Source organism: Leuciscus leuciscus (assembly GCF_965113295.1).
Source record: "Leuciscus leuciscus genome assembly, chromosome: 22".
Lineage (NCBI taxonomy): Eukaryota > Metazoa > Chordata > Actinopteri > Cypriniformes > Leuciscidae > Leuciscus > Leuciscus leuciscus.
Genome location: NC_138746.1, coordinates 28,347,973 through 28,372,406, shown reverse-complemented (window position 1 = coordinate 28,372,406; position 24,434 = coordinate 28,347,973). Strand labels below are relative to the sequence as shown.

General features: G+C 37.8%; 1 protein-coding gene across 2 annotated transcripts in view; it reads right to left on the bottom strand.

The window, feature by feature from the left end:
• LOC309486929 (CUB and sushi domain-containing protein 1) overlaps positions 1 to 24,434 on the bottom strand; it is a 727,180-nt gene that overhangs the window by 493,721 nt on the left and 209,025 nt on the right. For both annotated transcript variants that reach the window (XM_082154400.1, XM_082154401.1), the window contains exon 2: positions 4,657 to 4,873. In XM_082154400.1, coding sequence (XP_082010526.1) covers positions 4,657 to 4,873 — 217 coding nt within the window. The remainder of the gene's footprint in view (positions 1 to 4,656; positions 4,874 to 24,434) is intronic.

Below are 24,434 nucleotides of genomic sequence, written 5' to 3'. Positions count from 1 at the left end.
GTTGTTTTTTTAGTTTTTTTTAGCTCAACTGTCATGGAATGGAATACACAGAATTGTGGTATATCGTGGGCAGCGAAGGATACATCTATGCTACCTTCAAAAATGTATCAGATGAAGGTATCTCAGGAGAGAGTAAGTGAATCTAACATTTGATTTGGAACATGCCTTGATGTCTTCCTACATTGGAATGCATCCTCCAAAGGCAGAATTTTTCAGCTTTCGGACGCTTTCTTTGCTTTGTGTTTGAAACCAGCTGCCTGTATGAGTCTTCTGTAGCTCTGAGATTTTTTGGTGTCTTTTGGAGTTATATTTTGTCCTGTTATTTTTGCTGTGGAACTACAGCTCTTCAGATTTTTACTCTGGGATTTTGGAATAGTTTTTGGATTGTTTCTGTTCGTGTCAGCCAAATGTGTCATCATGGGTTCTTTAAACAATAGAAAAGGTGTATAGCATCCAATTTAGGCTCTCGTTTTGTGGCAGGAATTTCTTTCCTTTTTGGAAAAAAGGAGTCATAGAGGAAGTGTCTCCTTATTAAAAGGGAGTCCGGCTTTTACAGCTGATACTTTTTGGTGCTGAAAAGGGATTGGGGTCTGCACCCCATCTTGGGGTGTGTTTCAATCAGTTCCCTAGTTCAGTAGTCAGGGCATTGATCATGGAGTCGGCAATTTTAAGGGCTGTCTCAATCGCAGAATCCTTCCAGGGCACTGAAACATTTGCTCCCTAAAAAGTATGTATCATGCATTACAAGTAATGTCAGAAAGATATCAGCTCTGCTGTTGTTCATAAATACCAGCAGTGATGTCCCCGGAAATAGAGTCATCAGTGTTCCAATGTGTAGTGAGCCAGCGTCCTGTAATGTCCTTACCAGTGCCCGAATTCGTATACACAATATACTGATTCACTAGCTTGTGAGCTAGGGAGCTGATTGAGATGTACCCTTAGACTCATGTTGAACTATACTTTTCAGAAATGTTGAAACATTAGCATATCAAGGTGCCACTGTCATGTGGATACAGACACAGAAGCATACCATAGTGCCACTGTCATGAAGAGTTTAGCTTCAACCCCAATTAAATACACCTTAACCAGCAAATCAAGGTCTTAAATCGAGTCAATGTCACCCCTGGCATTAATTACTATGGAAACCAGCACTTAAGCCCAACAGCGTGATTGTGAGGGCCTGAAGCTCATTACTCCTTCAATCAGAAGGGTTCATAAGCAGCCAAAGGCAAAAGGTAGAAGGATCTACCAAGGAGAGAGTAACACTTTGTATCTTCTGCCTTTATTTCCAGAGACCGACTAAGGCTCCCAACCACGCAGAAGAACGTCAGCCAAGATCACCAGCAAAAACACGCACCAGAGCACAGAAGCACAGAAGAGGAAAAGACACAGCGAAACTTATCACATTTGAGCACTGTTTAAATAAAAGGCCCCTCCGGGGTAATTGTTAAGCACTGCAGCCATCACCACATCGCTCCGTCGTGGAGCATGTCGAGGAAATGAGGGCCTACATCGAAGAGGTTATGCCCGTGGTAAAAGAACACCTACAGCAAGCCCAGCGCGCCCCGCGCGCCCAGCAGCAAGTGTATGATAGAATGGCCCAAGTCCGTCATTTCCGGCCCAGAGACCGAGACCTTTTGCTCATTTCATGTGCCACATCGAAGTTTCTTTGGCACTTGGAAGAGCCCGTACACCGTGGTGGAACAAGTTGGACAGGTCAACTACCAGGTGCAGCAGCCGGGACGGAGACGAACGGAGCAAATCTATCACATCAATCTAATGAAAGTGTGGGTGGAACCAGGCCCATACAGGCTGGCTGCCCGGTTCCCGAACCAACCCCCATCCTCAACTCCAGAAACTGGTTCAAGAGATCACGGAGGTGTTCTCCAAGACCCCGGGTCACACTAACATAGTCACCCATGATATTCGCACTCCACCAGGAACCATTGTTCGGCAGCAGCCTTACAGAGTCCCTGAAGCTCGCTGACAGGCTAAAGAGGTGGAGGTTCAACAGTTGCATAAACTGGGGGTCATTGAAGAGTCTCACAGCCCATGGTTCAGCCCCATCATTATGGTTCTAAAGCCAGATGGCACCTTCTGGTTCTATAACGACTTCAGGAAACTCAATGAAGTCTCCACCTTCGACAGATACCCTGTGCCTCGAGTGGATGTACTTATCGAGCGGCTGGGAAGGGCCTGATTCATCTCCACGTTAGATTTAACAAAAGGATATTGGCAGATGCCACTGACAGCTGCAACAAGGGAGAAGACCATCTTTAGTACTCCAGGCGGCCACTGGTATTATCAGGTTCTTCCTTTTGGCCTGCATGGGGCACCAGCAACTTTCCAGCGAATGATCATTTTGCGGCCTCACCGGGCCTATGCTGCTGCCTATATTGATGTCGTTATCCACTCTGAGAGCTGGGATGAACATCTGTACCGTCTCTGGAAAGTGCTATTAGATCTCCAAAAGGCTGAACTGACCGCAAACCCGAAGAAGTGCCAGCTCGGACTCTCCGACGCACAATACCTGGGGTTCCAGATAGGTTGAGGACTCATCCGTCCACAGGAGAAGGTGGTAATGGCTGTATGGGAAAATCCTCGCCCTACGAGCAAGACCCAGGTACGTGCTTTCCTCGAGCTGGCAGGTTATTATTGATGTTTTATCCCCAACTTCTCCTCTATAGCCAGTCCATTAACAAACCTGACCAGGAAGGGACAGCCTGAGAAGATCCAGTGGACTGCAGAGGCAGAGAAAGCCTTTTCCACCCTGAAGCAAGCTATCATCTCAGAACCAGTCCTACATGCCTTGGACTTCTGACAGTCATTCGTTCCTCAAACAGACGCATAGGAGACCAGGCTGGGGGCTGTCCTTTCCCAGAAGGAACACCCAGACATGTACTTACCGGCCCAGAAACAAGGTATGCAGCCATGAAACGTGAAGCCCTCATCATAAAGTGGGATGTCCTGAAGCTTCAATACTATCTTCCCATCAACAGCCCATCAACATACACAATCTAGATATTGTAATCATTATGATCACAACTTGTTAAAATTGCTTTAATGAGCTCATTGCTTCTGACTAAATTAATACATGTTGTCAGCAAACTGAATGATTTGTATTATCTTAGAACTGTAAATTTCTGACATACATTAACACAGTCATTTCTGATAACCAATTATTCTAAACTGTAATGAAGAAACATGCATTTTCTGTAAAGCTGCTTTGAAACGATCTGTATTGTGAAAAGCACTATAAAAAATAAATGTGAACTGAATTTAATCAAATTTTCTCCTCTGTGTTTTAAGTAACAGAAGGATGAGAGACTGCACAGGATTTGTCTTGTTTAGATTTACGTCGACTGCACGAGCCAGTGGCATAAATCTGATCAGTTGTTTAATTGTTTTTGGAAGGGCTTGCGGCTACAAAGCAAAGGATGTCGGATGAGACGTTAAACCGAAGTCCTGACTCTCTGTGGTCATTAAAAAACCCAGGATGTCCTTCGAAAAAAAGAGTAGGGGTGTAACCCCGGCATCCTGGCCAAATTTGCACATTGGCCTCTTCCCCTCATGGCCTCCTAATCATCCCCATATATATACTGATTGGCATCATCACTCCTCTCCACCAATAAGCTGGTGTGTGGTGGGCGCTCTGGTGTTTTATGGCTGCTGTTGCATCATTCAGTTGGATGCTGCACATTGGTGGTGGTTGAGGAGATCCCCCCTTCCATATGTAAAGCGATTTGAATACCCAAAAGCACTATATAAATGTAACAAATTATTCATTATTTCTATAACTGCTCAGGTGTTATCTAAGGGAGCATCTTTTAAAGATATTTGTGTGGCTGAAGGCACACTTTTATCAATTTTTATAAAACTGGTTTCCTGAATAGGGAACGAAACTCTGCGTAGCCTGCCATATTCCTTCATTTCTGCTTACTTCATCAAAATCTGAGGAGGGATGGCGTGGGCACTTCCTTATGAAGTGCTGGTGATGCAGTGCCCCGAGGATTGCCATGGTGTGGGGGATGTTCCCATAGTATCAGCTACTGACACAATGTCTTGTTCCCTATTCAGGGAACCAGGGTTACATGTAATCTAGACATGTAACTTTTCTTTTTTTCCTTTTCTTTTTTTTTGTAAATGTGGACAACTTTTACCCTAACCCTAAATTTCATGCTGACTCTATTTTTGCTACATTGGGAAAAGCAATTTTCACACAACACTGTATGTATTCTTAAAATCTGCTTTGATAAACGTGTTTTTTAAAGAAAATGTGTAAAAATGTATGGGGGAAAAAATGTAAATCAGTCAGTCTGCTAAAAATAACTATCTTACACAAGTGCAATATTTCCTCTCTGCTTAACGTCGCTACTTATCATACTGTTATGTATGGGATGGGTCACATTTCCTACTCCATGAGTCCATTTGTCTTTATGTGAATCATTGAATCAACCACTGACACTTAAAAGCATTCTACATCTACAGTATCCATTTCCACTGGAAAAAACAGAGAGAAACACCTTCAACAATTGCCATCCATATCTTTTACAAACAAAACAAAAAGCCATAAAAATGCATGTGACCATGCACATATGGCCAAAACAAAGGCATCATAAAACTATCATGACGGGAAGTATGGAGCATAGGCCTCACCTCATCTTCAGGTTGCCCGGCTGTGGTTGTCCATCATAGATGGAGACAATGTCAAAGTCCTCCTCCAGAGCGAAGGTGTGGAATGACAACTGTATCCTATTCCGCTCTCCAGTGACTATGATCCATGTACAGTTGGCATAGTTTGGGTAGCCGTGGGGAAAGCCAGGACTCTCTATAGTTCCATTGAGACCTTGTATCAGGCCACCACAAGTCTGACCTAAGGACACAAAAACAGGAATTGACCTCCATTTGTCATTATATTTTCTGCATTTGCAAACTCTTAAGCTGTATATGTGTATTTCTGTTAACTTTTTTAATCAAATTATAAAAAGTTAGAAGGTAAGAAATGTGCAGGTCATTGCTATACCATAAGTGTACTTTTGGACATATATAGCACCTAGTATCCTTAGTATATTATTTTAAAGTATATATTTTTTCGGTAATAAGTAGGCCTACTCTTTTTAAAAGTATTCTAAAGTTTACATATTTTTCACAAGTGTACACCTTGTACAACAGATCATAGAAGAAACAACTTTCCTTATGATTGGCTTCACTTTTTTGACCTTTCTCCTCTAAGCACCAGCAGCTCCATTCTGATATGTTCAGAAGTATAAGTATTACATATACTATATGGAAGTTTAAATTGGTTATGAACACAGTTCATGTCAAAGATAATATGAGACAAGCTCAGTGTAGAATGTGTGATGCAAAGTTGCCACAGCTAGTAAGCATGATGCGGTCAGTCCTGGTGTTTCTCAGAGGAAAAAAGCCCCAAATCCATCCCCCAATTTATAATTTAGCAGTTTGTGTGAGGGGTTACATTACTTTTTCATACAAAGATGTGTTTTGGAGATATATCAAATACAATGTGTGTGTTTTTTTTCACGTTGGTCAGCAAAATGTTTTTATTAATCAATGTCATGTCCGTTGTTGTTGCTGTTGTGTTCTAACAATTGAGTATCAGACTCTTATTCTTATCCAAACGCATAAATAAATTAGCCAAAATATGAAATTAATAGAAATGTACAGTACAAATTAAAAATGAAGAAAAAATAATAAGAAAAATGCAAGGGTTGGTTTTGTATAGAACTTTGTGAATGATGGGCATTCAAATTTAGTGGCACAAATTGTAATAATAGTTAGCTAGTTGGAATTCAAACTATACCAGAGGAGACCATGCCATGCAAGTATTTTCAGAGCATGCTGAGCCTAACCAACAGCATAAAAAAAGCGATTGGCTTCATTAAAGGTGTAGGTGTATAAAGCTCAATAATCAGAGATTATATCATTGTCCTTTCAACCTCTCCTGTTTTTCTGCTGAAAGCAAAATAAGGCAAAATCGTTCCACCCTCAGTCAGGCACCATTAGCAAACGTTAAATAATGCTTGTGAGTGTATCTGCATATAGATGTTGTCATTGATTTCAATTTACTCTTGTTTTGATTCCTCAGCAGGGCTTTGTGTCAATCTCAAGTCATGCATAGCTGATTATGGCTGGTAAAGTGCACTTTTGTAGACCTCAGTAAAGCCAAATGACTCTGACAAGCTGGGAATGAAGCAAGCTGGACTCTTAAGGAAGTGGCATATGAATGAATTTAGGCCTGTGCTGATATAAATCTGTTATATAATTTGTTAAAATGTTTCTAACAATGTTTAAATCCAGAAAAATCTGCTATTTTAATCAGTGTAACGGCCCGTGTAATTACGTCATATCATTACGCCTGCTGGACTCATGGTACTGCAGCAAAGTTTCTTGATTATTACCAGAGCCCGTCTACGGAGAGCCTGTCCACTCCCTATTAAGCCCTATTGTACCGAATTTTGGTTGTAGTACCACCAGAGTTCCACTGGGGGCGCTCGCCATGAGTGCAAAATGAATGGGAGTCAATGGGGCTAGACGGCTAAATTTGTCTCTTTCACCCGATTGCCGTTGAGAAATCTCAGATGTGATTGTAGATTTTGCAAGTTCAACATGGGTTTTAGGTCGAAAGTTGAATGAACGAGTACTTATGTCGTTTTGATTTCTTACAGGTTGAGTTGTTGTTGCCCATAACACGCTAGCATTCTGCTAATGACGTCAGCATTCTGACGTCATTGACATTTTGAAAGACTTTTTTAAATCAAATAAGTGACTCTAAAAAATCTAACACCCAGCAATGTGTAATTTCTTTGCATCTCCTTTCGAATACAACATTCAAATTACTAGACAAAAAATTATATCCTGAGAAAAGTGGATTTTGAGGGGTATACCGCCATTGACCTCCATTCATTCTGCACTCGTCCTGTGAGCGCCCTCATATGGAATCAGAGTGGAACTGCAACCAGTTCAGAAGCCGGAAGTGTAGTGAGAGTGAAACTTCTCGCCATATTAGACATTCTCTGTTATTACGCAGGAATGAGAGTATAGCGGCTGTACGGTAGTGAATGTCGCTCCATCTGAACGCCAGAGGGTGCTCTCACGCAGACACGCCAAATATGCCCCGCCACAGAAGTACAATCACACACATCATTCCAGGAAATCCCTATCGCTGTAGCTGAATAAACAGAAGATTGAAACGCTTTGATTGATTAAACATGACTTATAAACACACAACTGCCTTATTCTTTGTAAGAAGCCACACCATCTCACAAAAGGATGTTCGACTGTCGTTATGAAGTGAGTTTGGAGTAAAAGCATGTTATTATGTCGTATTTTGTTGAACAAGAGGTTCATACATGCTTCTCATATTTGGAAAGATGTTTGACGCGTGTTTCTTTGTCAAATGCATGTTATAAATGGCAGCGTTTAGAGCTGAGCGCATAAGGTGCGCATACAAAATAAATCGCAGCCTTTGCGATTTTAAAATCACGATAAGCCAAATCGTGCGATTACATGGAAATTGCGATTAATCGTGCAGCCCTAAGATTCATTTACTAAAGTAGTAAAATGCCATAAGAAATTATGTCTTGTTTTCTGGGGGAAAAATCAAAATGAAGTGAGTTCAGAAAAATAATAAAAAATAATCCTAATTCAAACGGAAACAAGATTATTTTTCCACGATTACAAACAGAACAACATTTGGAAAACTCTATCTAAGCCTTATTTATCTTGTTGTTGTAATGAGTGTCATCCCACGTTGATACTTGTTGTTCTTTTTACCGTTTATCGAATCTAAGTAGGGTTGCCAACTTAAGGAAAGGAAAATAAGGGACATTTGTGGTTCTTTATAGGAAAATAAGGGACAGAATAAGGAGCACTCAAAATATTTGTACAGTACAACAGTGCATATCATTTCAGCATCTGCATTTAAATGTGTACAAAAGATGTAAAAGGTTCTCAGACAAATACATTTGGGTCATTTCGTGGAAAAATCAACCAAATTTTAGAAACTTTCCCAGCTCAAATTTTTTATTTTGTTAAAAAATATATATTCTGAAGACAGACAAACGCAAATAAAGAAGCCAAAATATTAGGCTACATGTGATGGATGTCTATTTACTGAGTAATTTACAGTTTTGTAAAATGGGTCAAAATGACAATTTCCACCTGAGATTTGGAGTCAGATTACAGGGGGGTTAAAATGACTTTAGAAATGCATCATTATTTTACTTTTACACAGAGATTGTTAGGTCTATTTAGCTAAATCGGTTGACTTTAGCCATCTTTGTTTCATCATAGCTATGCCAACGGTGACATTTTAAAATTGGTAAAAAGCACTACTTTAGTTTTTGTAAGCACTACTGCAACTCATATTAAAAAAATATCTTAATATCCTTTTAGATTCTAATTCTTAACAAACTTTTCTTTTGGTTTCTTAATTTTTAAGGCCGAATATGGTTCATTTTTTGGGTTATTTTTTTCAGTGTTTGGGTAGTTTTTGTGTAACCCAGCTCTTGGGTCAGACGTAACATCCCAGGGGTTAAGTTATTTATCGATTTTTGCGACCTCTTCAAGAGAGAGCAGTGCTCCCTCAAATTAGTGCATGTCTTCTATAAAATACAGGTTTGTCTGTGTACATTTAATTTTATCGATAAATTTGTAATTGTGCAGTATATCGTTTAATTTTATGTAAAGCAACATAGAGGGTCACGATGTGAGTCACCTAAACGAGTGTCACGTGACTCGCGGCAGTCTTTTCGCATGATGAAAATGCCTGATGCCTTGCATAAAATGTTATGATTTTATTAAAAAAAGAAACAGAATATAAATATAAATACTTAGGATGTTAAAATATGTTCTCAGAAATGTACACTGTTTGTGTATGGACAGGTTACGGAGTCAGACCCACCATATTTTGGCTACGAGTGAAACGCAGGGCGGTTGGCTGAACATGATACAAGCTCCGGCACGAGATCCAGTATCCCTACGGTGGAAATGGGATAACAGAGACTGGTTGATTATTTTTTTACTTTAATATTTGTATAATATAATATTTGTATTATAAATGTAGGCAATATGTATCAAAACTATATGAAATATGCTATACTGTAAAAAATTATCGAAAATAAAGGAATTATCATTCAAACCAGAGGTGTGGAGTATTTTAAAAAAGTTTAGAGGATTGAAGTTAATCCGTAAGTTTTTAACCCAGTGTTTTTTAGAGTGTCAAATTGATTTGAGTTGGATTTTACAGTATTCTCTATTTTATTTGTCAAGGTAATAAATGAAATAAATTTAGATCTACTTAATTTTTATTAATTTATTTATTTATTTATTTTTGCTTATGCATTTACTCAATTCAGAAGTTATATTTCAATGATTTCACTGCTTTAAAATGTACTCAGCATTTTTTAAGTAGTTTAATATTAAAGTATTTAGAGTGCAATCGACATCAGACTCCATCAAAGACAATACATCAGCAAGATCACCAGATGTTGAGTAGATGACAACATTAGCTAAATCAGCTATGATTAAGCAGTACGAACATTCGAATGGGGGCTCAGAACAAGGATTTGAAAACAGCAGGGTGAAATAAAGCAGGTGTTTTATGCAGATTTCAGAGTGAAAAAGTTGACAGTACACAGATGGGATGTGGCGTCTCTGTGAAATGTTGACACTCATTGAGCATACAAAATATGGCTAAAGATGAGAATAATTTATCTCAGCCATCTGTAAGTTATGGCATTTCCATTCAGTTTAGGCCGTATATGTGAATTACTATATATAGCATACAGTATAAATGGCCATTTCTGTAGTGATGTTCAAGCATTTGGGCTAGTAGGAAATAGCAATTCATTGTAACCTTATATACAGGTCATAAGTCATTCCAAGTGGAGTCAGGCTTTAAGTTGAAATTAACAATTATTACATAAAAAAAATAAAAATAAAATTGTAATGAAAAAGATATTTTAAACTATCCAGGTGGACTATTTTATCTACGGTTTCATATTTCCTGTCCTTCTCTTGTCTTCTTTTTATTTAAATTATTTATTTATTCATTAAGTTTCATACAAATTAAAAAAATGCACTATGATAACAAAATCAAACAAACTAAGGGTCTCATTCATGAAACATGAGCAGAACAACTTCCCACTTAGGTACAATAAGTTCCAAATGGCCAGCCTTGTCAGTGGCTATGTTTACACTGCAGCAGATCTCAGTCCTTAAAGCCGAGTTCACACTGCACGATTTTCAAAGTAGTCGGGTCACTGTTCATTTCACACTGCACGACTATCTGGGGTAACATTCAGTCACTGCTGTCGGCGACAGAAGGTTTCACACTGCATGACTTTACAAAAGAAAGAATCGCCGACAACTTCTGTCTGGTCTGCAAACTACGTTTCACAACCAAACACGCGAGAAGTGATAATGAAATAACGCAAGATCACATGTGTGAGACCAGAGTTCTCGCACAAGATTGAAATTGTTATTAAAAATGATTACTGCAAGAAGATTGTGATCCAAATTGTCTGTGCGCTGATTTTATGGCAGCTGCCTCACAGGTGATATCACTGGACTTATTTCATATGATGTCTGACCAGTTAGCAATGGAAACAACCCCAGTTCCTGACTCAGGTGTTTTGTTGACCACAGTATGTTGCCACAAAATGATTACAACAGATGCCTTGTTAGTAGGTTAGAGCACAGTTGTTCAAGGTCGCCCATCCTACGGTATCTAAGGGCAATCATCTCATGTGGCATAGGCTATAAATAGCCTGGATATGATGGCAGTTGTTGGCTTTGATCCACTTCCTCCCGGCATCCATGATGGCATGTGAGTGTCATGATAGACAACATGTTGGTTGTCTCATTGTAAATTGTGGTCAAATCTGTGTCATGATAATATCTTGTCTCAGGGGGAAATGCAGAGAACACAGTTTGGATCATGTTCACTGCCCTGTTTGTTCAATGCTGTCGTTTCTTCAGAAAAATTTATCTGCAGGTGTGCCTTATCTACAATTAGTGACTGCGATTCACTTGTTTTTTATGCATGGGACAGGACGGCTGAGGCTTTTTTTTTTGTCCTAGGCTGCACAATTCATTGACTTACTGAAATTGTGGTACCGCAAATCGATTATTTAAAACTATAACATGCTTTCATAGCGTCTCTCATTCTGTTTAAGTTTAACCAGCATGGGTGTTGTTCAAGACCATGATGTTGCTTGTTAATTTGGTGTTCAAATTGCTGGATGTTTTTAATTTCGGTTCATTTTGATAAAAAAAAATTATTTTGTTCTTCCCGGTGTGTTTTCCAGTGCTTTGATGTCTCCTTTCTAAAAGTTTACCAGTAATAATGAAATCAAATAAAAGCACAGTTATTTCTATAATGAGATTTCAATGTGGTAATAAGCTTTGAAAATAATAATCAAAACAATCACTGTTTTTTTTTGTTTGTTTTTTTTAGAGAAAAATAGCATAAGTTTATCATTGATTTGAGTGCTGCACTTTCACCACAACTCCTATTATAATCAATGACACTGTCTGCACTGCTCAATGGATTCCTTATTTACATTGTGTCTACACTGCATTCATTAGAGTGCAAAAATCGCATTGCAATGGTGAGATAATTTCATTTGTGCGTTTGACAGCCAAAACTGTGATCGGCTTTTAATGCTGTAATCTATTTTTTTCACTATTAGTTTATCTTGACAACTGTATTAGTAAAAACATAGTAAATGTTTTTGAACGAGTTCCACATGTAATACTTATTTCGTCAATGAAACAGCTTGTAAAAAATATCTCACATAACATTACATTTACCTCAGAAAACTCATTCCATTTCCATGAACTATATAGTTAGTAAGAAAATATTTACTCTAGAGAAAAATGTTTTGCAAAAAAAATGCACTTTATTATATATTAATTATATATTTAATAGTATATCTTTAAAAGTTATTATAATGTCATTATTATAAAAATAATCAGTTGTAGAATCAGTTGTTGCTTTTAACCTTTAATAATAGTTTGCCAGCTGACAGGATTCCCTGTATTAGTTGAGAATGATTATTTATTTATTTTTCTTGAGAAAAATAACATACTATATATTCATGTATCTATTCCAAATTAATTGATATGGAATCATAGAATAGCTTATTAATCAAATTAAAAGCCCATCTAGCACAAGTAGTGGGTCTAGGAAATGACATGATATTGCAGCCCAAACCATCACTGATCCTCCCCCGTACCTTACTCTGGGCAAGCAACAGTCTGGCTTATTTAGCTTCTTCTACATAACATAACACCATGTCTACACCGGACACGACCATTGTTGCGTTGCAACAGCTATAAGTTGTCCGCACTGGATGCGACAAAGCAACCATAGAAAATGAATTTGTCCTTCTCAGAAGTAGTGTAGTTGCTTAGAGTATGTCAGAAATAGAACAGGGCATCAGTTTACTGTCGTGAAGCAAAGACAGCGTAGACAGCATCACTGATTATGATGGGTTCTATTTGCTTTTGTCGTTTCGTGCCACTCGCATCTGGTGTAGACAAGGTGTGTAACACTCCCGGATGTGGGAAAGACGGTGAAGGTGGACTCATCAGAGAACAATACATGCTTCATATTTTCCACAGCCCAAAATTCCTGCTACTGGGATCATTGAAACTGACATTTGACATTAGCACAAGTGACTAAAAGTCTTGCTATAGCAGACCGACCATGAAAATGTACCCTGTGGAGCTCATGACAAACAGTTTTGGTCGAAGTGCACATTTAATTCTGCAGTGAGTTGGGCAGCTATGGATTAAGGTTTTTTGGATACAATTTGGGTTATTACATAGACATCCCTTTCGGACAGCTTCATAATGCTTCCAGTGGTTCATCCTTCATATGCCAACATTAGCCTGGATACCATGTCTCTCGGTACACCATAAAGACTTGCTGTCTTGGCCACCAGGCTGCGCATACAGTGGGGAGAACAAGTATTTGATACACTGCCGATTTTGCAGGTTTTCCTACTTACAAAGCATGTAGAGGTCTATAATTTTTATCATAGGTACACTTCAACTGTGAGAGTCAGAACTGGAACTGAAAAATCCAGAAAATCACGTTGTATGATTTATAAATAATTAATTAGCATTTTATTGCATGACATAAGTATTTGATCACCTACCAACCAGTAAGAATTCTGGCTCTCACAGACCTGTTAGTTTTTCTTTAAGAAGCCCTCCCTATTCTCCACTCATTACCTGTATTAACTGCACCTGTTTGAACTCGTTACATGTATAAAAGACACCTGTCCACACACTCAATCAAACAGACTCCAACCTCTCCACAATGGCCAAGACCAGAGAGCTGTGTAAGGACATCAGGGTTAAAATTGTAGACCTGCACAAGGCTGGGATGGGCTACAGGACAATAGACAAGCAGCTTGGTGAGAAGGCAACAACTGTTGGCGCAATTATTAGAAAATGGAAGAAGTTCAAGATGACGGTAAATCTCCCTCGGTCTGGGGCACCATGCAAGATCTCACCTCATGAGGCATCAATGATCATGAGGAAGGTGAGGGATCAGCCCAGAACTACACGGTAGGACCTGGTCAATGACCTGAAGAGAGCTGGGACCACAGTCTCAAAGAAAACCATAACACACTACGCCGTCATGGATTAAAATCCTGCAGCGCACGCAAGGTCCCCCTGCTCAAGCCAACGCATGTCCAGGCCCGTCTGAAGTTTGCCAATGACCACCTGGATGATCCAGAGGAGGAATGGGAGAAGGTCATGTGGTCTGATGAGACAAAAATAGAGCTTTTTGGTCTAAACTCCACTCGCCATATTTGGAGGAAGAAGAAGGATGTGTACAACCCCAAGAACACCATCCCAACCGTGAAGCATGGAGGTGAAAACATCATTTTTTGAGGATGCTTTTCTGCAAAGGGGACAGGACGACTGCACCGTATTGAGGGTAGGATGGATGGGGCCATGTATTGCAAGATCTTGGCCAACAACCTCCTTCCCTCAGTAAGAGCATTGAAGATGGGTCGTGGCTGGGTCTTCCAGCATGACAACGACCCAAAACACACAGCCAGGGCCACTAGGAGTGGCTCCGTAAGAAGCATCTCAAGGTCCTGGAGTGGCCTAGCCAGTCTCCAGACCTGAACCCAATAGAAATTTTTTGGAGGGAGCTGAAAGTCCGTATTGCCCAGCGACAGCCCCGAAACTTGAAGGATCTGGAGAAGGTCTGTATGGAGGAGTGGGGCAAATCCCTGCTGCAGTGTGTGCAAACCTGGTCAAGAACTACAGGAAGCATATGATCTCTGTAATTGCAAACAAAGGTTTCTGTACCAAATATTAAGTTCTGCTTTTCTGATGTATCAAATACTAATTAATTACTTAAAATCATACAATGTGATTTTCTGGATTGTTGTTTTAGATTCCGTCTCTCACAGTTGAAGTGTACCTATGATAAAAATTACAGACTTCTACATGCTTTGTAAGTGGGAAAACCTGCAAAATTGGCAGTGTATCAAATACTTGTTCTCCCCACTGTGTAAATCGTCCAACACTATATTGGCCAGTGTTTCAGTTTCATTGTCCAACCCCTGTGTATGTATATCAGAGCATGTGATAATATTTCTTCCAGAGCAGAGAGAGCCTTTCTGAAGGTTCCGGTCCGCTCGCTCAGTCTGCTTAGGGTCGCTCGTTCAACCCAGAATGTTCTTTATGATATGCTGGTTCGAGAATATGTGAAACAACCAATAGGTCTCTTCAAAATTTGAACTGAATAGCTTATGAATCAAATTCAAATTCAGGCAGCACTCACTAGTGACTGGAAGAGTCATTGCCAGGGGTGTCTTGCACAAAATTACTTATAGTCAGTTAGATTGTCTATTAAGCAGACAATCTACTAATACTCTACCATTACTGAATGAGAGAGAGTTGACAAGTAGGTCAAACGTTTCTTATAGTCAACAGAATGTCTAAAGGGGACCATCAAAATAAAGTGTTACCAACAAAAGTTTTGTGCGGATCATTAAAAGTAATGCATGACAGGCATACTGCTTTAAGCTATAACTTGTGTAATCTTCCCTGGTGTACATGGTAAATAGACTTTTTAACTTTTCTCATTTTCCATTATTAAATTACATTATGATTGCATTGTTTTGGCCATTTTGTATTGGGTATTACAAATCCCATATGATCCAGCCAGAGTGCCTGATAACTATATGGAATAAACGTATGATAAAGGTACAGTATGTCATATGCGGCTTGACTTTCATCCAGTTCTCAATTCAATCTTAATGGCAAAATCTTTTATTACTGCTTTAACTAACTCTTATTTTGCTGACAGTGCTAAAAAAACAAACTATGTGGAACTTAATTATCTTTGTTTTAAGCAACTCAACAAAATGTCCATTCAAAATAAATCCAAAATAATGCTGACCATGGATAGATCACAGAAGAATGATGTAGTGATTTAAAATCACTACACTGCATTATTGTTTTCTTGGCTTTAAAGCATTACAGAGATTAATATAAAAGCCTGCATTGACAAAGTCAAGCTGCTCTGTCCTTGCAGAGGACCACATTGAAATGCAGAACTAGAAACGCAGCATTAATTGTCTTACCAATAGTACTCTGTATTGATTTGTAGGTGTTATCACCATAGTAGACAACTTGAGGTCAGCAGTCGATAAATTCCCACACGTTTCTTCTATAGCCACTATGCAGGGGTCATATATTTGAAACGCTTGAGATTGAATACATAATCACTTCATTTCAGGCTCTCTAGTCATGATAACAATGGATATATTAGACTGTGTTCAATAACATTCTTGTACAATTATGGATTACATTGTGCAGACCTTCAATCCATCCTGCTCAAAGCAATAATAGCAGTGAACCTGTGGGCATGTACTGACAGGCAAATACATACCAACTTTAATGACTCATAAATGTAGTATTTGCATTGATGTGAAATGCACAACAGCTTAATTTCATTATTAATAATGCTGTATAATATATATATATATATATTTTTTTTTTAAGTACAATGATTCATTGATTGCAAGTGAGAAAAGACTTACAAATTAAGATTTAAAACATTTACAAACATCACCCATGAATTCTGTTCCACTCTTAGTCCTCTCCATCTAGCTGTCCTGTGTGAATGGCTCAATTTGTGCCAACTTCATTTATGTGGTATTTCAAGCTTGAATTAGGAATTTAGGAAAGTTCCTTATTACGGAATGTATGTACAGGTCTAGGGGCATCATTGATATATATATTATATATCAAGTTAATTTTTATATAATTACTTTACTAAATGAACCTGTTGAATTGATATGCCAAATTAATAATCATTATTAAAATAATTCAAATAAATTGTTTTGGGATGCATCATTTAAATGTTTGATTTGATACATATTACTAATGAAATCAGCACTTAAATGTAAGGGAGCTAAACTGATTTATAAAAATTTTACAGCAGTGAATAACAATTATAGTTTTCCAAATATGGTTACATGGACTAATTACTATAATCACCGGATTTGTGATGCAGCACAAATTCCAGCAATGAGCACAACATGACTTCATTCGAGCTAAAATTATATCCACTGGTGCAATATGCATTGCTACTCAAGGCAATGCAGTTCTAATCATATTAGAATACAATCAATTTAAACATTGAATTTCTTGATTATTATCTTCCGTAAGCTATGCCACCACTAAACAGGACTAAATGACACATGGACACATTCAGTGAACCAAACCACAAATATGTTATGGAAATGTGGCTCGTTATTTCTACTATAATGGTATTTTAATTACATGAACTATTACACATGTGGATTTGGTGACTGTTTAGTGGAATGACTCAGTAGTTAATCAACATTTACGTAGAATAAAAAATTCCCTGATTCAATTACAGATAAGTCCCACTGACAGTCTCAAAAACCTTTTAAGCTAATGTCTATCTGTAAGGGGGCTTATGGCCTGTGGAGAGATATTTTTCTCATGCTTACAGATTAAAAAGTTTTATGTTATAAAAAAAGGGGGGGTCCATCTTGGAAGACTTGAAAGAGATTTTAAATTTATTTTAATAAAAACGGTGCCATCATGTTTAAAATATAAAAAAAGAAGAAGAAAACATAATAATAATAATAATAATAATAATAGGTCAAAGCTGTTATTAGATATTTTAATGTGTACATCCTGAACCTAGAAAAAAATATATATTGATAATATCGAATCTAATATCGGCCAAACTGATAAATCTGCTGAGATTTTGATCCTAAATTTAAGACACAAATCCAAAATTGCTAAATTACATAATACAATGTGACAAAAGTGATGCAGTATTTTGCACTAAATGGGATAATCTACACTATTTTGACTTTTTAACAGTTGAACTGCCATCACACTATACTGAAAAATGTGAAATAAAAAATAAAAGTTGTTGTGACTGTTAGTTGGGTTTCTAACACAACACTGCATAAATATCGTTTGTCCCTTTGGAATGTTATAGAAGTGCACTGGCTAAAGGGCTGCTTGCTTTAGAGGTCACGTCATCAGAATCTATACTTGTTGTGTGCCCGCAGAGTTCATTTACTGAAGTCAGTTCATTAAATTGATATCTAGGAACTTTAGATATTTCAAAGTCCCATAACTGGCTTCCAACTGGCCATGGTCACCATGCATTTCCTGTTAGAATTGCTTATTTTTCTTCTTCTTTTTTTCAAGTTTGATATATATTTTACTACTGAAGTTGCATCCATCTTGGCTAAGCATATTAAAGGGCTTCTGATAAGAAGCAACATACAGGTGACCTAAATGTTAATTCAAAATGTTTCAAGATTCTCTGTTAAAATAACACAGACATATTGTTTGTGGATGCCTGCACTCTAGTATATCAGGGACTTCCACAGATTTCAAAAGAGAAACATTGTCAGAATGTCTTGAACTATTTTATTTATTTATTTATTTTACTTGGCAGAACATCTTAAAAACACAGAACTCGTGAGATGCTGAAAAACAACAAGATGTGACACAATGGACAATGTCTGAAATAAATAAATAAATAAATAAATAAATAAATAAATAAATAAATAAATATATATATATATATATATATATATATATACACACATACCATGTAAATATTTGTTTACATTTAATCAATTGACAACCATTGTCCGAACTACATCTTCTTTTGCTTTACATCTCAGTTGAACTAGCATATCATATCAAGGATTGAGATTTATCATCATATCAATCCTTGATTGCCTGATCCAATCACTTTCTGCTACAACTAAAATGCTGTGCAAATAAAGATGACAAAAAAAAAACCTTCTGAGCTATAAATCATTTTTCAGAATCTCCAACAGTAAAGAAATTAGGGCTGCAACAACTAATCGATAAAATCGATAATAATCGATTATGAAAATCGTTGTCAACGAATGTCATTGTCGATTAGTTGGTCTGCTCACGTCACGGGGAGCGTTACTGATGACATCACTTTCATGACAACACAGTCACACGCGAAATGGCAGAGAGTAATCGGAGAGAAATGACAGATCAATCGGCGGCAGAAAAAAGTGTGCGCCCCAAGTCATCTAAGGCAGTGGTTCCCAACCTTTTATTGTCTGAGACCCCCTTTTTCCCAAGAAAATATTTTAGGGCCCCCCCTTCACATTTAATGATATTTTCGCTCTTGTAAGCTTGCAGCAAGGATGACAAAATATGTTGTTTTCAAACAAACGGTATGTTTACTATAAACAGATATGTTTATGCACAAATAATAGCCTATAATATTGAAAATACAATAACAAAAACATTAGTAGGCCCTTTGTAATTTAAAAATGTAAGCCTAGGAGTAGCCTATAAATTTGCCCTATTTTAAATGCAATAACAAAAATATCAGTATTCACACTTGTGTGTAGGTAAAAAAAGAATGAATATAGGCTATTACTAAATGACTTCTGTCTGGGACCTCAATACTTGCATGTTATTTGTGAGGCTTTATTAATGTGAGGCTTTATTTTTTAGGCTTTTGACGCTATAGCGAGCGATAATAAACATGCGTTTATTAACTGAATAATTCGTCTTTCGGAAGAACATTGTAGCCGGAACTACTTCTCTCTCTGTGTGCGTCTATGACGAGTCACGCAGGTACTGGGCTACTCCGCAGCGCCAGCGATCCGAACCAGGGTAAAATAGTCCCAATGTAATCACTTATTATAGGTGTACCATAGTGATTCAGGATAAGACAAAAACACGGTTTGGAAAATGGATTCATGATGAACTCGCTCATTATATACATTTTGAACAGAAAAAAGTTAAGGACTTTTATTTAATACAAATTGCTCAAAACTTTTCAAAATATGACGCGACCCCCCACAGAGCTCGCTGAGGCCCCCTTGTGGGCCGCGACCCCCCTGTTGGGAACCGATGATCTAAGGCATGGGAGCATTTTACATTAAATGCAGCAAATAAGACTGTAATCTGCAAGTTATGCAAAGCTGAGCTTGTGTGGCATGGAAGTACCACAGTGATGCACGAACACCTGAAGAGGAAACACGTTGGTGTCACGGATGAAGGTGAAACATCAGCACGGTAAGCAAAAACTGTATATCCTCATTATATGAAGATGTGAAAATGGTATAGTCTAGTTTAATTCAATGCTACTGTGTAAACAGCTTTGTTTACTAACTTCGGGACACTAGATATATTTTGTCTTGAGCGTCAGGTTGCGCAATCAGTTCGCAACATAAGTGGTGGATTAAAATAGCGCTACCGCAGAAATAGGTTAAATTAAATGGTGTTTACAAAGTGAAGCACTAAATATAAAGGCAGTTAATATGCAGCAGTAAAAGATTGTTTTTTTAGTCACTGTAGTCAGTGGTTTTCAGCGAATGCTTGTGCACTAATGCATCATTTTTCCTGTCCTTTTAATCAAGCCTGTTAGCTTGCTTCCGCTAAAGAAAATAGTCCGTTCCGTCTCTACGGTTAGAATCCCGCGTCCATAGCAACGCTCTGTTTTTCATGGCAACGGTGTGTTATACTCTATGATTATACTTCGCAGCGGTCTGTTATCAAGAAATAACAGAACGCATTCTACATTGGAATTCAACCAAGCCATGTAATAAGTTTTAATTGTTTTTCAAACGCGATCTACTGAGGCTCTACTACGTTCACCACTTGTTTTCAGTCTTTCTATATTTCATTGATCAATATCCTTATAATTCATTTAATTTTAAATAAAAATTAAATTAATTATATATTTTAGATGTTTTTGGTTTATATCTTCACATCTGATCAACATGTCTGTGTAAATTTGTTTTAACAAAAATTATGTTCAAACAAAATATGTTGTATATCATTTTTTTTTTTTTTACATTAATCATGGTTGTCAACTTGCCATCAGCAATTATCATTAAAAACAATGCAAATATTGATTTACTCATAAATTGTTTCTCCTTGCATACTCAAATGCTGTTTTTTATTTCAGAAAGAAACAGCTCACCATGAGTGAATTTGTTCAGAGGAGAAATCCCCCATGCACTCCTCAACAAGCAGCCATTGTAACAGATGCCATACTTAATATGTTGGTAACTGACATGCGGCCAATGTCAATGGTGGAAGATGAAGGATTCAAAAAAATGGTCAGCACACTCAACCCAGGATACATTCTTCCCTCAAGGACCCACTTCACAAAATTAATGGAGAGGAAGTACCAGGAGGCATTCCAAAAAATTAAGAGTGCTATAAACACCACCAACAGCAGAATGGCTTTAACTACTGATATATGGACAAGTGTTGCCACTGAAGCTTACCTTGGCATTACTTGCCATTACATTGGGAATGACTGGAAGATGACATCTGTCTGCCTTACCACCATGCCACTCGAAGACAGACATACATCAACCAACATTGCAGAGTGGTTGGAAGAAGTAGCAGTCAAGTTTGAAATCCCTTCTGAGAAAATTTGTGCCATTGTACATGACAATGGTGCGAACATTGTGGCTGCTGCAAAATTACTGGAGGAGAAACATGGGTGGAGCAGTATACGCTGCACTGGCCACACCTTGCAGTTGGTGATTAATGCTGCATTAAAGAACACAGGCATTCAAAGAGCAGTTGGAGCTGCAAGATGTCTTGTGGAGCATTTCAAAAAAAGTGAGCAAGCCTGCAGCAAGCTGAAAGACAAACAGAAACAAATGGGCACACCTGAGCATAAGCTTGTTCAGGATGTAAGTACTAGATGGAACAGTACATTCTACATGATTAACAGACTGATTGAACAGAGGTGGCCTGTAACTGCAACTCTATCTGACCCATCCCTCACTCACAGAGACAAACGCTATCTTGACTTGAAACCAGACCAGTGGAGTCTGCTTGAAGAGCTTTGCACTGCTCTTAAGCCATTTGAATGTGCAACTGTTTTTATGAGTGGGCAGGAATATATAACGGTCTCTTCATTGCCTCCACTTGTGAAAGGGCTCTTGAAGTCCACTGAAGGTGCTGCCTACGATTCAGCTTCAGTGAAGTCCTTCCAAGTCACAGCAGTTGAGCAGCTTCAAAACAGATGGAAGGAAACACTCTTTGATCAGGTAGATAATCCTGTGATTCTCTCCTCTGCTCTGGACCCAAGGTTCAGAAGACTGAAATTTCTATCACCTGAGCAAATTATAACTGTTCAAGCTAAAGTGCAAACTAAAGCACTTGCAGCAAGAAGGGAGATGGTGCAGCAGCAGCAAATTACCACCTCAACCATAAGAACCGCAGCTGAACCTTCAACATCTTTGCTTGACTCACTCCTTGAGTCTGGAGGCAGCAGTGACGAAGAGAGCAGAGAGGAGAAAGCTGAGGAGGACCTCAACACTCAAATAAGAAATGAAGTCCTGGCTTACTTTGGTGAGAGGCCCCTAGCCAAGGAAGAAAATCCTTTGGATTGGTGGAGAGATAATAAAGATAAATATCCCACCTTGGCAAAATTAGCTAAATCCTACTTGTGTATCCCAAGCTCCTCAACACCATCTGAGCGTCTATTTTCTGCTGCAGGTAACATAGCTTGCAAAAAGAGAGCCAGCCTCAGCCCGGAGCATGTGGACATGCTGACATTTTTGCATTCCAATTCAAAGTTTTGGAAGAGTGAATAAGAAACATGTTGAACAACACTGAACAGTGACAGTTTTCCTCTTCTTCTGCATTCTACCTCTGTATCAAACAGTAACATACGTTTGTTTGTTTATTATTGATAATTTTGACATTTCAACAAAATCTGCTGCTTAATATCTTATTACAAACATGTTTGTGTCCTAATTTCATAATGTGAAGTTTATATGAGCAGCACAACTCAATATTTTGTTTTTGTTTATTTATATTTTGGATATTTCAATAAGTTTTACTGTTTAAAAACTGGACAGACTTTGGTGTTTTAAGGTTTAAAATGTAAAAATTAAAGATTATATTAGTAAAACTCAACGTGTGGCTTTTGCACTTTTTAAAGTACACTTTTACACATAAATACCCCGATTTAGGGTTTTATTTAGTTATAATAAACAAAAAATCAAATGGAATAAAAAAAAACCCGCTTTATCCGATTAATCGATTAATCGAAAAAATAATCGTCCGATTAATCGATTATCAAAATAATCGTTAGTTGCAGCCCTAAAAGAAATATTATATTCTTATAAAATCTATACAAGCAATATGCACCGTACCACACTTCAAAGGGATTCCCAATTAATTTAACACTTAAACTTTGTCTCCGCAAGTAAAGACAACTATTAAGGGGGTCTTGGAAATAATGAGATTTAAAAAATAAATAAATAAAAAAAACTTTCCTCTCGTGGAGGCTCTTTATTCATAAAAACAATCCAGTACCAGTCCCTTGAAGTCAAACTCAAGCGAAACTCAAACTTTAAAATCCATATGGTGTCTTAAGTTATTATCAACTCTGCTAAATATCACTATATGGTCACAGATTGTCACACTTGTCAAATGAATCGTCCCCAAATAACAACCCACAAGGTATTAAAACAGTTCATCATCCTTTTAAACAATGTAGCAACTTGGTACATTAATATGTATGATCAAAAGTGTGTGTTTATCAGCATTTTACAAGAGCTTTGAATGTAACTTAATCATAATTCAGCGACATAACTATCCATAAAATATATTAAATAAAATAATTACAAGATTTGATTTAAAATGACAGTTGTTTGGGATATCATGTCATAAGGCAACGCTGCATCCTTTGTGTAGGCAATTTCCAAATGCAGGAAGCTCAGTGGATAAATTCCTTTTAACATTGCAAAAATACCAAGAAAAATTTTGTCAAATTCAAAATTGAGTATTTTACATTATATTTGTGTGCTGTGAGATGTATAATTCTGTGTATAACAGTATTGTGCTGTTAGCTTAGCAACACAGACTACTAACGTCAAACTCTACTGAAACTATGGAGTGCCGCAGGGATCTGTATTAGGCCCTCTGTTATTTTCAATATATATGATGCCACTTGGAAATATTATAAGGAAACATGGAATTAGTTTCCATTGTTATGCTGATGACACTCAAATATATATTTCATCACGGCCGGATGAAAACGCTACATTTTCCAAATTGACAGAGTGTGTTAAAGATATAAAAGATTGGATGACGCGTAATTTTCTTTTATTAAATCCAGACAAGACAGAGGTAATACTTATCGGTTCAAAAAACCGCCCACAAAACCTCGCACAATACAACTTTAACATCATAGGATGTCCTGTTACTTTATCCTCTACAGTAAAAGACCTGGGTGTTATACTCGATTGCAACCTGTCTTTTGAAAATCATATTTCTTATGTTACAAAAACAGCCTTTTTCCACCTTAGAAACATTGCTAAGCTACGTAATATGCTATCAGTTTCTGATGCAGAAAAGTTAGTTCATGCATTCATGACCTCGAGACTGGATTACTGTAATGCTTTATTAGCTGGTTGTCCTGCATCCTCAATAAACAAGCTACAGTTAGTCCAAAATGCCGCCGCTAGAGTTCTTACGAGATCAAGAAAATATGATCATATAACACCGATTTTATCATCACTGCATTGGTTACCTATAAAGTTCCGTATTAATTACAAGGTATTGCTACTGACTTATAAAGCCCTAAACGGCTTAGCTCCAGTCTATTTAACGGATCTTCTATCGCCCTATAATCCATCGCGCTCTTTGAGATCACTAAATTCAAGGCTTTTGGTCATACCTAGGATATCCAGAACCACCAAAGGAGGGAGAGCATTTTCACATTTGGCTCCAAAACTCTGGAATAGTCTTCCTGATACTGTTCGTTGCTCAGACTCGCTCTCCCAGTTTAAAACTAGATTAAAGTCGCATCTCTTCAGCCAGGCATTCATATAATCCTACAGTTC